Below are 15,319 nucleotides of genomic sequence, written 5' to 3' on the forward strand. Positions count from 1 at the left end.
CAACACAAGTTTTGTCAGAATCTTGTTTCTCTTCATACCCGTAGCCAGGGGGGTTCGTCGGAACCCCCCCTTGAAAACAAATAAGCACTGTTAAAGTCAATGTTCTGTTCGAATTGTGACTGTTAAAGTCAAGTTTGTGAGTCCAACGAACCCTCCTTTGGAAATTCCTGGCTACGGGCCTGCTCTTTATGGTCAATGTGATATGTTTCTGTTAATATTTTGCCCATTTTCCATATCCAGGTCTAATTCCTTTAGAGTTTATAACATCTACAACAACACTATGTTTAAACTCGTTCCACTGTTGTTTGAGTTCTTGATTCATGTATTCATCTTGAATTTCATCCTGTAAATATAATAATAAAGGGAGATAATTTATGTATTCATCTTGAATTTCATCTGTAAATATAGTAATAAAGGGAGATAATTTATGTATTCATCTTGAATTTCATCCTGTAAATATAGTAATAAAGGGAGATAATTTATGTATTCATCTTGAATTTCATTTTGAAAATATAGTAATAAAGGGAGATAATTTATGTATTCATCTTGAATTTCATTTTGTAAATATAGTAATAAAGGGAGATAATTTATGAATTCATCTTGAATTTCATCCTGTAAATATAGTAATAAAGGGAGATAATTTATGTATTCATCTTGAATTTCATCCTGTAAATATAGTAATAAAGGGAGATAATTTATGTATTCATCTTGAATTTCATCCTGTAAATATAGTAATAAAGGGAGATAATTTATGTCTTCATCTTGAATTTCATCCTGTAAACATAGTAATAAAGGGAGATAATTTATGTATTCATCTTGAATTTCATCCTGTAAATATAGTAACAAAGGGAGATAATTTATGTATTCATCTTGAATTTCATCCTGTAAATATAGTATCGAAGGGAGATAATTTATGTATTCATCTTGAATTTCATCCTGTAAATATAGTAATAAAGGGAGATAATTCCCAATTTTGTACTGACTGATTAAGTTTATACATAACAAATATAAATTGTTGTATTCTTTTGATAGGAAATTAACATTTTCTGAATTTTCTTTATCAAGATGATACTACAACCGAATATACACTTTAAAATATATACTTAACCATAAAATTGAAAATATAATAAATCAAATAAAACATTTTGAAATTTTTCTTTCTATAAAAATACTACAGTACTACAAGGCAAACAAATTTGCTTTAAAAATCTCAGTGCTTGTGGATTCAAACTCATGCAGGGCCAAAACTAGCACTTGAAAAACTGTATAAGCTGCTTCATTTAGTGTCTATATAGGGTGACGTCTTTCTGCAAACTAGCACATTAAAATCTGACTCCTCATGGCAATCAATGACAAAATTATTTCATCCCATTATGTTCTCATACTGAATTTGCATTTAATCTGCCACTGGACATCAAACAGTGATCAATCCATCCATATTACCTACAACATTACACTTACCTTACTAAAACTGTTAAATGTAGGTTCATTTGACTGTGTAAATAACTGTATGGTAACATCATCTAGTTCTGAAAGGAAACAAAAATCTGATTCAACCTTTACATAATTACTTTAAAGGAAAACTGTTTTCTCAATTTAGATTTTTCTGTTCTTATTGTTTTATATCCCCTAGATTAGAAATACATTTGCATCAGTTATTTCCCTTACCTTGTATTCTCTCTGGTTTTATTATCCCTAATGATACATTTGCATCAGTTATCTCCCTTACCTTGTATTCTCTCTGGTTTTATTATCCCTAATGATACATTTGTATCAATTATCTCCCTTGTATTCTCTCTGGTTTTATTATTCCTAATGATACATTTGCATCAGTTATCTCCCTTACCTTGTATTCTCTCTGGTTTTATTATTCCTAATGATACATTTGCATCAGTTATCTCCCTTACCTTGTATTCTCTCTGGTTTTATTATTCCTAATGATACATTTGCATCAGTTAACTCCCTTACCCTGTATTCTCTCTGGTTTTATTATTCCTAATGATACATTTGCATCAGTTATCTCCCTTACCTTGTATTCTCTCTGGTTTTATTATTCCTAATGATACATTTACATCAGTTATCTCCCTTACCTTGTATTCTCTCTGGTTTTATTATTCCTAATGAAACATTTGCATCAGTTATCTCCTTACCTTGTTTTCTCTCTGGTTTTATTATTCCTAATGATACATTTGCATCAGTTATCTCCTTTACCATGTATTCTCTCTGGTTTTATTATTCCTAATGATACATTTGTAGCAGTTATCTCCCTTACCTTGTTTTCTCTCTGGTTTTATTATTCCTAATGATACATTTGCATCAGTTATTTCCCTTACCTTGTATTCTCTCTGGTTTTATTATTCCTAATGATACATTTGCATCAGTTATCTCCCTTACCTTGTATTCTCTCTGGTTTTATTATTCCTAATGATACATTTGCATCAGTTATCTTCCTTATCTTGTATTCTCTCTGGTTTTATTATTCCTAATGATACATTTGCATCAGTTATTTCCCTACCTTGTATTCTCTCTGGTTTTATTATTCCTAATGATACATTTGCATCAGTTATCTCCCTTACCTTGTATTCTCTCTGGTTTTATTATTCCTAATGATACATTTGCATCAGTTATTTCCCTACCTTGTATTCTCTCTGGTTTTATTATTCCTAATGATACATTTGCCTCAGTTATTTCCCTTACCTTGTATTCTCTCTGGTTTTATTATCCCTTATGATACATTTGCATCAGTTATCTCCCTTACCTTGTATTCTCTCTGGTTTTATTATTCCTAATGATACATTTGCATCAGTTATCTCCTTACCTTGTATTCTCTCTGGTTTTATTATTCCTAATGATACATTTGCATCAGTTATCTCCCTTACCTTGTATTCTCTCTGGTTTTATTATCCCTAATGAAACATTTGCATCAGTTATCTTCCTTATCTTGTATTCTCTCTGGTTTTATTATTCCTAATGATACATTTGCATCAGTTATCTCCTTACCTTGTATTCTCTCTGGTTTTATTATTCCTAATGATACATTTACATCAGTTATCTCCCTTACCTTGTATTCTCTCTGGTTTTATTATTCCTAATGATACATTTGCATCAGTTATCTCCCTTACCTTGTATTCTCTCTGGTTTTATTATTCCTAATGATACATTTGCATCAGTTATTTCCCTTACCTTGTATTCTCTCTGGTTTTATTATTCCTAATGATACATTTGCATCAGTTATCTCCTTACCTTGTATTCTCTCTGGTTTTATTATTCCTAATGATACATTTGCATCAGTTATCTCCTTACCTTGTATTCTCTCTGGTTTTATTATTCCTAATGATACATTTACATCAGTTATCTCCCTTACCTTGTATTCTCTCTGGTTTTATTATTCCTAATGATACATTTGCATCAGTTATCTCCCTTACCTTGTATTCTCTCTGGTTTTATTATTCCTAATGATACATTTGCATCAGTTATCTCCCTTACCTTGTATTCTCTCTGGTTTTATTATTCCTAATGATACATTTGCATCAGTTATCTCCCTTACCTTGTATTCTCTCTGGTTTTATTATTCCTAATGATACATTTGCATCAGTTATCTCCCTTACCTTGTTTTCTCTCTGGTTTTATTATTCCTAATGATACATTTGCATCAGTTATTTCCCTACCTTGTATTCTCTCTGGTTTTATTATTCCTAATGATACATTTGCATCAGTTATCTCCTTACCTTGTTTTCTCTCTGGTTTTATTATTCCTAATGATACATTTGCCTCAGTTATTTCCCTTACCTTGTATTCTCTCTGGTTTTATTATTCCTAATGATACATTTGCATCAGTTATCTCCCTTACCTTGTATTCTCTCTGGTTTTATTATTCCTAATGATACATTTGCATCAGTTATCTCCCTTACCTTGTATTCTCTCTGGTTTTATTATTCCTAATGATACATTTGCATCAGTTATCTCCTTACCTTGTATTCTCTCTGGTTTTATTATTCCTAATGATACATTTGCATCAGTTATCTCCTTACCTTGTATTCTCTCTGGTTTTATTATTCCTAATGATACATTTGCATCAGTTATTTCCCTACCTTGTATTCTCTCTGGTTTTATTATTCCTAATGATACATTTGCATCAGTTATCTCCCTTACCTTGTATTCTCTCTGGATTTATTATTCCTAATGATACATTTGCATTAGTTATCTCCCTTACCTTGTTTTCTCTCTGGTTTTATTATTCCTAATGATACATTTGCATCAGTTATTTCCCTACCTTGTATTCTCTCTGGTTTTATTATTCCTAATGATACATTTGCATCAGTTATCTCCCTTACCTTGTATTCTCTCTGGTTTTATTATTCCTAATGATACATTTGCATCAGTTATCTTCCTTATCTTGTATTCTCTCTGGTTTTATTATTCCTAATGATACATTTGCATCAGTTATCTCCCTTACCTTGTTTTCTCTCTGGTTTTATTATTCCTAATGATACATTTGCATCAGTTATCTCCTTACCTTGTATTCTCTCTGGTTTTATTATTCCTAATGATACATTTGCCTCAGTTATTTCCCTTACCTTGTATTCTCTCTGGTTTTATTATTCCTAATGATACATTTGCATCAGTTATCTCCCTTACCTTGTTTTCTCTCTGGTTTTATTATTCCTAATGATACATTTGCCTCAGTTATTTCCCTTACCTTGTATTCTCTCTGGTTTTATTATTCCTAATGATACATTTGCATCAGTTATCTCCCTTACCTTGTATTTTCTCTGGTTTTATTATCTCTAATGATACATTTGCATTTGTTATCTCCCTTACCTTGTATTCTCTCTGGTTTTATTATCTCTAATGATACATTTGCATTTGTTATCTCCCTTACCTTGTATTCTCTCTGGTTTTATTATTCCTAATGATACATTTGCATCAGTTATCTCCCTTACCTTGTATTCTCTCTGGTTTTATTATCTCTAATGATACATTTGCATTTGTTATCTCCCTTACCTTGTATTCTCTCTGGTTTTATTATTCCTAATGATACATTTGCATCAGTTATTTCCCTTACCTTGTATTCTCTCTGGTTTTATTATTCCTAATGATACATTTGCATCAGTTATCTACCTTACCTTGTATTCTCTCTGGTTTTATTATTCCTAATGATACATTTGCATCAGTTATTTCCCTTACCTTGTATTCTCTCTGGTTTAATTATTCCTAATGATACATTTGCATCAGTTATCTCCCTTTCCTTGTATTTTCTCTGGTTTTATTATCCCTAATGATACATTTGCATTAGTTATCTCCCTTACCTTGTATTCTCTCTGGTTTTATTATTCCTAATGATACATTTGCATCAGTTATTTCCCTTACCTTGTATTCTCTCTGGTTTTTATTATTCCTAATGATACATTTGCATCAGTTATCTCCTTACCTTGTATTCTCTCTGGTTTTATTATTCCTAATGATACATTTGCATCAGTTATTTCCCTTACCTTGTATTCTCTCTGGTTTTATTATTCCTAATGATACATTTGCATCAGTTATCTCCTTACCTTGTATTCTCTCTGGTTTTATTATTCCTAATGATACATTTGCATCAGTTATCTCCCTTACCTTGTTTTCTCTCTGGTTTTATTATTCCTAATGATACATTTGCCTCAGTTATTTCCCTTACCTTGTATTCTCTCTGGTTTTATTATCCCTAATGATACATTTGCATCAGTTATCTCCCTTACCTTGTATTCTCTCTGGTTTTATTATTCCTAATGATACATTTGCATCAGTTATCTCCCTTACCTTGTATTCTCTCTGGTTTTATTATCCCTAATGATACATTTGCATCAGTTATCTCCCTTACCTTGTATTCTCTCTGGTTTTATTATTCCTAATGATACATTTGCATCAGTTATTTCCCTACCTTGTATTCTCTCTGGTTTTATTATTCCTAATGATACATTTGCATCAGTTATCTCCCTTACCTTGTTTTCTCTCTGGTTTTATTATTCCTAATGAAACATTTGCATCAGTTATCTCCCTTACCTTGTATTCTCTCTGGTTTTATTATTCCTAATGATACATTTGCATCAGTTATCTCCCTTACCTTGTATTCTCTCTGGTTTTATTATTCCTAATGATACATTTGCATTAGTTATCTCCCTTACCTTGTATTCTCTCTGGTTTTATTATTCCTAATGATACATTTGCATCAGTTATTTCCCTACCTTGTATTCTCTCTGGTTTTATTATTCCTAATGATACATTTGTATCAGTTATCTCCCTTACCTTGTATTCTCTCTGGTTTTATTATTCCTAATGATACATTTGCATCAGTTATTTCCCTTACCTTGTATTCTCTCTGGTTTTATTATTCCTAATGATACATTTGCATCAGTTATCTCCCTTACCTTGTTTTCTCTCTGGTTTTATTATTCCTAATGATACATTTGCATCAGTTATTTCCCTACCTTGTATTCTCTCTGGTTTTATTATTCCTAATGATACATTTGCATCAGTTATTTCCCTACCTTGTATTCTCTCTGGTTTTATTATTCCTAATGATACATTTGCCTCAGTTATCTCCTTACCTTGTATTCTCTCTGGTTTTATTATTCCTAATGATACATTTGCATCAGTTATCTCCCTTACCTTGTATTCTCTCTGGTTTTATTATTCCTAATGATACATTTGCATCAGTTATTTCCCTACCTTGTATTCTCTCTGGTTTTATTATTCCTAATGATACATTTGCATCAGTTATTTCCCTTACCTTGTATTCTCTCTGGTTTTATTATCCCTAATGTTACATTTGCATCAGTTATTTCCCTACCTTGTATTCTCTCTGGTTTTATTATTCCTAATGATACATTTGCATCAGTTATCTTCCTTATCTTGTATTCTCTCTGGTTTTATTATTCCTAATGATACATTTACATCAGTTATCTCCCTTACCTTGTATTCTCTCTGGTTTTATTATTCCTAATGATACATTTACATCAGTTATCTCCTTTACCTTGTATTCTCTCTGGTTTTATTATCCCTAATGATACATTGGTTGCAGTAACTATAGAACAGGTAATTGGTTCATCTTTTAAAACACTGATTTCACCAAATGATTGTGATACTGTTAGTCTTCCCATAACTACATGCTTCATTTTCTTCTCCTGAAATATTTAACAATTATATGAAGTTTTAAGTATTATTCTAAGAAAAAATGTGATTAAAAATACATTGAAATGAAAACACAATGAGTTTAAAAAATGCTTATTCTAGTTGTTATTGTAAATGGGGTCAATTTTTTGTTAGGGATCTTAGTTTGGAAATTTCTAAATTAAAAACAAAAATTGAAAATATGCAGTTGCATCAATTTGATTTTAAATGATGAAAATTGAATGGTGCATTGAAAGCTTGAAAAAAAAACATACAAACAAGTTATAGTTAGTTTTCTTGTTTGAATTGTTTGACATTTGTAACTTCTGGGCCTTTTATAGCTGATATGCGGTATGGGCATTACTCATTGTTGAAGCCATAGACCTATAGCTGTTTATTTTGGTGTCATTTGGTCTCTTGTGGAGAGTTGTCTCATTGGCAATCATACTACATCTTCTTTTTCATATGAAATGTCTTTGAAATAGTATAATTTTATCGAGGTAATAAATAACTTTGTTGTATGGAGATTGTTCTTAGATATTTGCCACTTATATTTTATCATTTTCACAATTTAAAAATTTATTTTAGACATTGATAATTACTTAAATAATAGATTTGTTTCTTTTGTGCCTACATGCAAAATACTAAAAATATGAATGAACATATAATGTTACTAAATATTAAGTGTTTTTCTTTTTCTAATGATGAGAAACAATAATCCATTTTGAAAAATGTGTTTTTCCTCAACTTGTCAAAAACTATATACAGTATGCATTAATAAAGCAATACAAAGCACTTAATAAAAATCTTACCTTGTGACCAGCCTTTCCTTTCATGACTTCCACTTGACGTAAAACATGGCACTCCCCAGATTTAATAAAACCAATATATGGTGCTTTATAACCTTCACTTACTAAAACTATAAATAGACATTGTGCAAATTAAAAACCAATAAATCAGAAAATAGAAAGCACAGATTTTACAGTTCTATTCTTTGGTGCCACCAACTTTCAAATTTAAAGTTTTGAAATTTTACCATAAGGCTGACTTTTTGTTATTCCCCTTCCTCTAAAACATTAAAGAACTTATAAAAACAGGTATCAATTATGTCCTGCCAAGTTATCTAAACAATATCTTGATGACCCATGAGGTTGTCTATATTCAAATATTCAAATTGAATTTGTCTTTTACAATGAGACTTGAGTAAATCATTTCAGTTTTTGTTAGTTTTCTTTGTACTTTTTTGTAATAAATTTTATTGTTACCAATCATCTGTGTTTTTCAATGTGTTGCCTACACCAAGAAAATAAATTTGACCCAAAAGATGCTCAACTCAGACCCTCTTGAAATTTCAATTAGATGTGAGCTTATACTCCTTCTTGAAGGCCTCACTCTGGTTTTGAGTTGAAAAGTAAATTATAGCACTGTTTCTTCATTTTGGACTATGGCATGTCCATGCATGGATTTTGTGTCATAAATAGATACAAAGAATCACTTTTTGTTTCATTTCATGGGTTTTTAATATCAAAATTTTTCATAAATTTTTTAATCAAAATCAAAAGACACGGCTGAATAAACATAAAGAATAGTAGTAAATTTGTAAAATAAATAACCTCTAAGGTATTTCTTACTTGTATTTGGAGGGAATGAGACCCATTCAATTAATTTGGCCACTTGGACAATGGTCTGGTCTGACCAGCCTTGGAATCTACCACAAGTTAATAACAAATTCTTCTTCTCAGCATTACTTCTAGTATCTATTTGCTTAAAAAAAAAAAGATTATATATTTTTTTAATTGTTCTGGAGATGAAACGGAATCATATACAAGAGTAATGTCTAAAGATTCACAAGTTTTTATTAATGGTGTGTCATCTGCTCAAAACTAGATGAGTCAGTGCAAAATAGTGCCAAACTCTCAACAAGAAAAGCAGTTATCCTCATAACAGTTTGGCAAACACAACAAAGTTAATAACTTAAATCACTCATATAGATCTATAATTATTTGTTTCAGGTAGTAAAATGTGCATATCTTTGTATTCATCCTCATTTTATACAACCACATATATACAATAAGAAAGCAGATTATTTTAATCTTAGTCTGCAACATAAAGTCCATATGCCTGAAACAGAGGCTCAATAGTGGACTTTGACCAGCTCCAAAAGTTAGGGTGAGTGCATCTTTCAAGTTTTGAAAGTCTTGAGAATGAACTCAGTTGTTCTGGAATGCTAAGCAGTTCATATTCCTCTATTTTTGAATGTAACAAGATATTTATTAATTGATATGATAGTAAATGTGTTGTAAAAAGCCTTGAGGGATTTTATTGTAAACAACTCTATTCTATGATAAATTTCAATACAGTTAGTTCTAGACCTCAGAACTGAGTTGCTCAAAACCATGGTTACATTTAGCCATTGGTCAGCTTAAATGTCTTGAGTTTAACTTACTGTTATAACTTTTGTATAATCTGTTGATAAAATTTTCAAGAATTCACAGTTTGGCTCAACAGTTTCTACACTGAAAATCCTATAAATATAAAAAAATTCTTTAGTACATACATAATAAGATATCCATAAATAATTTGTTATATACTTACATTTTTGCCCATATATTTTAAAGAGGCATACATGCAGAAAATTTTATATTGAATAAACACAAGTAAATACTGTTACTGCATTACTGATTTTACTTTGAATTTTGTTTATACTTCAAATCCTATGTTTAATTTTAAAAAGAATGAATTTTTATGTTTCAAATTTAAATTTCATGGTGATTAGTTTTATTTTCCAGGGAAGTAAGAAATATAAGTACCAGGAAAAGAACCATTCAGCCACTGAAACCCTTAAACAGGCTTTACTTTCAAGTCAAATAAATTTCTCATTTGCCATATGACAATCATACCATATCTACTTATATTTTTACAAGATAATCAAATTCAAAATAAAAAAATAAAAATGATTTACCTTGAACCAGGTTTTCTTTCAATTTTATCTAATGTACCAAAGAAATCACCTGGTTGTAACTGAAAAATATGAAATACTCATCTACAGTATAAATTGAAATAATTGAAACAAAAAGAAAAAACTATTAAACACGGAAAATGTGTTTATAAAGTCATATATTTATACAATGTACTTATAAAGTCACATATGTATAAAATGTATTCATAAATTAATAGGGCCCTTGGTTGCCAAGAAGATTAGGTAGTTACTACTGAGCTTGTGAGTTCAAACCTCCCTCGTGTAGGTGCACTTGACTCCAATCCAAATTGACTAGGATTGTCAGTTTTCCTATCAAAGGTCTGTGGTTTTCTTCAGGACTGACACCACAAAATAGTCTAAATGCTGTGCTTAAAAGTGGTGTTCAAACACCAAAAATCAAAAATCAAATCATAAAGTCATATATTTTACAAGTTCTGTTTTACTTGATATATTATTGAAGACTGTTTGATGTCTCCAAGACCTGCAATGCTACATTCTTTTACATGCAAGAAATTCAAATTTAAAAAAAATAAAAATGGCATAACTTGATGATTAATAATCTTCTGATGACTTTTAAACAAAATGTATAATAAAGAAGATACCAGTCAACCTTGACAGACTGGCATGGACAGTCAAGTAAGAGTATATTTTACATTATTTGTTTGTCTTATGAAGTACTTACAACGTCTTTAGATTCCTCTGTCAGTATTGGGGTTGGTGATCTAGAATCTACAATGTTGTCTGGGGTATTTAAATGAGGATATGTCAAAGGTCGTACTGAACCTTTTAACACCATATATAAACCATTTCTACCAAAGACTGAAATAAAAGAATACATTGTCAACACCAAGAGATAAATAATTGTAAATTTTGATTAATTCTTGATTTAAATAAAAAAAATGTTCTTTTTTTTGTTTATGGCCTATATATCTTTCTCTTTTCTGTAAACCCCATCCAACCCTCATGATTTATCTAGACTTTCATTAATGTAGAGTTTGACATATTGATATGTTTGTCTGTTTTTAAAGAACATATCTTGATCTTCATAATTTGGTACAGTTTGTTGTCTGGTTGATGCTTACCCTATATTTATTTTATATGTTCACATCTACCTTATTTTGGTCTTGTTTGGTAAGTCGTCTCATTATGGCAATCATATCACATCTTCTTATTTTTATAAAGAATATCAGTTGTTTTTTTAAATATCACACATGTAGAAACCAGAGGAACAGATAAAATCCCATTAGCTCTGCAGTTAGCTGATACAGCAAATAGTAATTGACTGTGTTACACATACAATGTAGTTAATTGTATTTACTTCTAAGTATATAATAAAATATAAATACTGATGACTGTATTACCTGTAAAATCTGTATCTTTCCACTGCTCAAATAAAGCTACAACACATAGTTCCTTAAGAATATTATCTGGAACATTGTCATCGAAAAATCTAAATGTTTTGAAAATTGAAAATATTTTGTCATTGTCTGAGGCAGTCCTTTCAAATGGTCTGAAAATAATAATAAATTATGGAATTAATAAATGCAATGAATAACTGGGCAAAATTTTTTTTTGGGGGGGGGGAGCGTCGATTTTTGAGAAAATTTATCTCACAACTAAAAGGTTTTCATGGATTTTTTTACCGTATAAATATTAAATTGATTATTTGCATGGATTGTATAAGTAAATAATTATGCTAAATTTTTTTTTACTTCTAGTTTAAATTAGCTTCCATTTATGCAATTGTCTTTTCGTACTAACAATACAAAACTATATGTATGATAAAACTGTTTAAAATTATATACTAACATTCTTCATTTTGACCTTATCAATGTAAATTTAAAGTAGAGACATTAATTTAGAAATTGTGTAACAGCAAAATGAATATATATTGATTTTCTTTTTAATCCATGTATTCCTATTCTCAATTTTTTTTGAAAAACTTACAATTTCCTGAGAAGTTTTCGGAGAGTATTTAAATTGTCTGCTCTGACAGCCTCTGGATGTTCACTTTTCCTTTCCTTGTGTAACAAAGGGAGGTAATCCCTGATGTCATGTGTTATTTCATCTATTGGATAGTTCTTCTTGTCTCTTGCAGCTTTTAATTCATCTGTTTTCTTTCCTGTAAATATCAGATCAGCATTAAAAAAAAATGTTCACCTGTATTCATTCTATTTGATAAAGTAATTTACTTCTAAAAAGATCTACAACTTAAAGTCATATTGGCTAATCTCACAAATGTTTATATTTACAACATGAATTATACATTTCATATATCAGGGAAAAAAACCAAATGATTATCTCCCTTTCAAATTTTAAATTATCATGCATTTCTTTTCTATCATTGCCAGTTTGAATAATTGATAGACATGGTTTATACAATATGTTAATATATAATAAAGTTACCTGTTGCATTGTGGGTAATGCTCATCTGTGATGAAAACTTATCTACACTATAACAAACAAGAAAAGTATGAATAATTATTAATGGTAAACTGTTGCAATACATGTATATACTCCTATTTATTCTGATATTCTAGAATCATTCTTTTACATATATAGTACTTGAATCAAGATACATATAATATATTTTGTACTTAGTTCAGGCTTATATTATTATTTTTTTTTTTTTTTAACATAATTTTTTTTAAAGATTTATAGCTTTTTTATTTATCAATGCTTATTATTGATTTTTGGCTTCTTAGATAACTATGCATTTTACATATCTAACATTATAATTGATTAGTAGTACATACAAACAGGAGCAAAATCAACATTTGTCATAATATATAAACATTTTCTTGATATAGTGTAGATTTTCATATAAATAAAATAGATGTTGGATATGATAAATTCAGGGAGATACAATTTAACCAAATGATATGATAGTAAAAAGAAACCTCTATGGGTGAACAAATGTTCTACTACAAAAGGTTCACTCTTGTTATGTCAATGAATAAACATCAGGAAGATGAATTTCAACAGGACTATTAAAATTTACCTTTTTTTGGACTGTGCATGAAAAATTCTTTTGCTTGGTGGTTTGGCAAAAATTTCTTTGTAATTTGTCATAAAGGTTTCGTGTGCTTCTTCAGAGCTCCTCTCGTCCTCTCTGAAACACATTGTACACAGTGCAATTGTAATGGCAACGTATACAATTTTTAAGAAATCAAACAGAACACAAGTAATTGTATAATGATACTACATACTGGCACATGTATGAAAAGCACTTAACTGTAAACTAGCAGTCTTATATCTTCTCTTATCCTGCATCAGTATTATAATTCATAGTCTTAAGCTTAGTTAATTACAACAACAATAATAAGCATGGTACAAAAACAAACATACATTTTGTATTAATAATAAAAGTAACAAGAATATGTGCCCATACATGCAATAGGATATGATATGCTCAACTAACACTTTCACATTTCTGTGTTAGGTGAACCATATGTACTATCTATGAAAGAAAGAAAAAAACAGATATATATATAAGTTTCATGAAATGTTTAAGATGCTTTATATCAAGATAGGGAATAAAAATTGCTGAGAATCAAATCTATACCCTTTCTGTCAAAATCAATGGGTCAGGACAGATTGAAATGTGGAATGCTGATTATGCATTAACACCTGTTGCTCAGCATCATGCTTATACAATGGATAATGTGATTTGTCTGAAAGACTGAGAATGAGAACAAAGACCATTGTATTTATAAAGTTCTTTTTAAATTGATTCTGTAATATATAATTATACAATATTTTAGATAACACTTCAACTATCAAATACCAGCTAGAGAGTACTAGTTCTCTTTCAGACTTTCTTGTTAAATGATTATTACCTTCCCTTCAATCCTTCAATTCCACATAACATTTTTAACTTTTCATAATCAATTGTTGGAGTTGGAATATCTTCATGCTTGTATGCTAAAATGAAAAGAAAAGAAAGCAATGTTAAAAAAAATGCATAATGTACAATTTCACATTATTTTCAATTAAAATTAAAATGTATTTACAGGCCCCCTTGAAGGTTTTTTTAGGACTATGACAGCCATCGTGCACACAAAACCCCCATGGACATTTTGAAAAATTGGCAGGTATGCTTACTGTTGACTAAGTATCTACCACATATACTAAGGGAAGCAATTCTGTCACATTAGTAAAACCAAGGATTTGTATCGTAAGTCAACCATTATTTTATACTTTTTTGGTAACACTTATAATATATAGCCTTTCAAACATATATCCGTGCCTCGTTGGTTTTCATAATAACCTGTGAATGGGGACGAAGTCTGTATGTATTATTTTCTTAATTCAATCATGTTGATAAAAGAAACCGAAATACCGTACGTAACGTTCCTGATTTTGGTTCTGTTGTTAGGGAATTAGCTGTGACGTTCTTTAAGTTATGACGTCATATTCGATGTAAACAAAAGAAACGCTTTCATCAGGTAACGTAACGGTTTTTTTCATATCAAACAATTATTAAAATTGAATTTGTATTGAGATCCAATCTTATGTTTTACTAGACTGATAAATATAAAAAAAAATTAAAGTCTCATGCAAACAAGACAGATTTCTGCGCAAATGCGGGAAAACCGGAACAGGAACTAGATCTGAAGAAAAAAAGTTAACGATTTTCAGTTCATTAGTACAATGAAAAAATCGGGAAATTTTCCCAGATTTTTTTTTTTTTTTTTTTTTCATTGATTTTTCAACCGTAATTGGGGACTTCGTCCCCATATTAAGAATGCATTGAGACGTCACAATTTCCATTGAGAAAACATATATGAAGTCATATGAGGTACAAAAACATATACATATGTACATGTATCATATGATCTGACCATATATTCAATTTTATACATATTTGAAATATATATTTTTTTAAATGAATATTTCTTACTATCTTTGGCTTTCTTTCCAAAATGAGAAACCCATCCTGGCTTTGAAATACTTTGGTCAACTTTAACTAGAGCCATTATTAGAAATACTAATTCTTTCCAATCCAAACGGGCACCTGCTTTTTGTTTATGCCGCCATATTGTTTACAAAATTGTCCAAGCAACGAGAATATTTTCGGATTATACCTAACACAAATATGTTTTTTATTATTAAAAAATCATTGAGATATAATCATAACTTGAATAAAATTTTATAATGAATATTATTGTTAAAATAAAATAATGCGAAAAT

The 15,319-nt window shown here is 29.9% G+C and overlaps 1 protein-coding gene across 1 annotated transcript; it reads right to left on the reverse strand.

Annotated features, from left to right (window-relative positions):
• Positions 1 to 185: 185 nt before the first annotated feature.
• Positions 186 to 15,182, reverse strand: LOC134721083 (cyclic nucleotide-binding domain-containing protein 1-like). The gene is made up of 14 exons (XM_063583800.1): positions 15,030 to 15,182; positions 13,966 to 14,050; positions 13,128 to 13,238; positions 12,533 to 12,579; positions 12,074 to 12,248; positions 11,488 to 11,636; positions 10,809 to 10,945; positions 10,109 to 10,167; positions 9,593 to 9,671; positions 8,778 to 8,910; positions 7,959 to 8,065; positions 7,010 to 7,160; positions 1,462 to 1,529; positions 186 to 343 (listed from the first exon to the last, which is right to left on the reverse strand). The coding sequence occupies exons 1-14, from the start codon at positions 15,103 to 15,105 to the stop codon at positions 212 to 214; spliced, it is 1,509 nt and encodes a 502-aa protein (XP_063439870.1). The 5' UTR covers positions 15,106 to 15,182; the 3' UTR covers positions 186 to 211.
• Between the last annotated feature and the right edge of the window lie 137 nt (positions 15,183 to 15,319).

The sequence above is a fragment of the Mytilus trossulus genome, chromosome 6, assembly GCF_036588685.1.
Source record: "Mytilus trossulus isolate FHL-02 chromosome 6, PNRI_Mtr1.1.1.hap1, whole genome shotgun sequence".
In the NCBI taxonomy this organism is placed as follows: Eukaryota; Metazoa; Mollusca; class Bivalvia; order Mytilida; family Mytilidae; genus Mytilus; species Mytilus trossulus.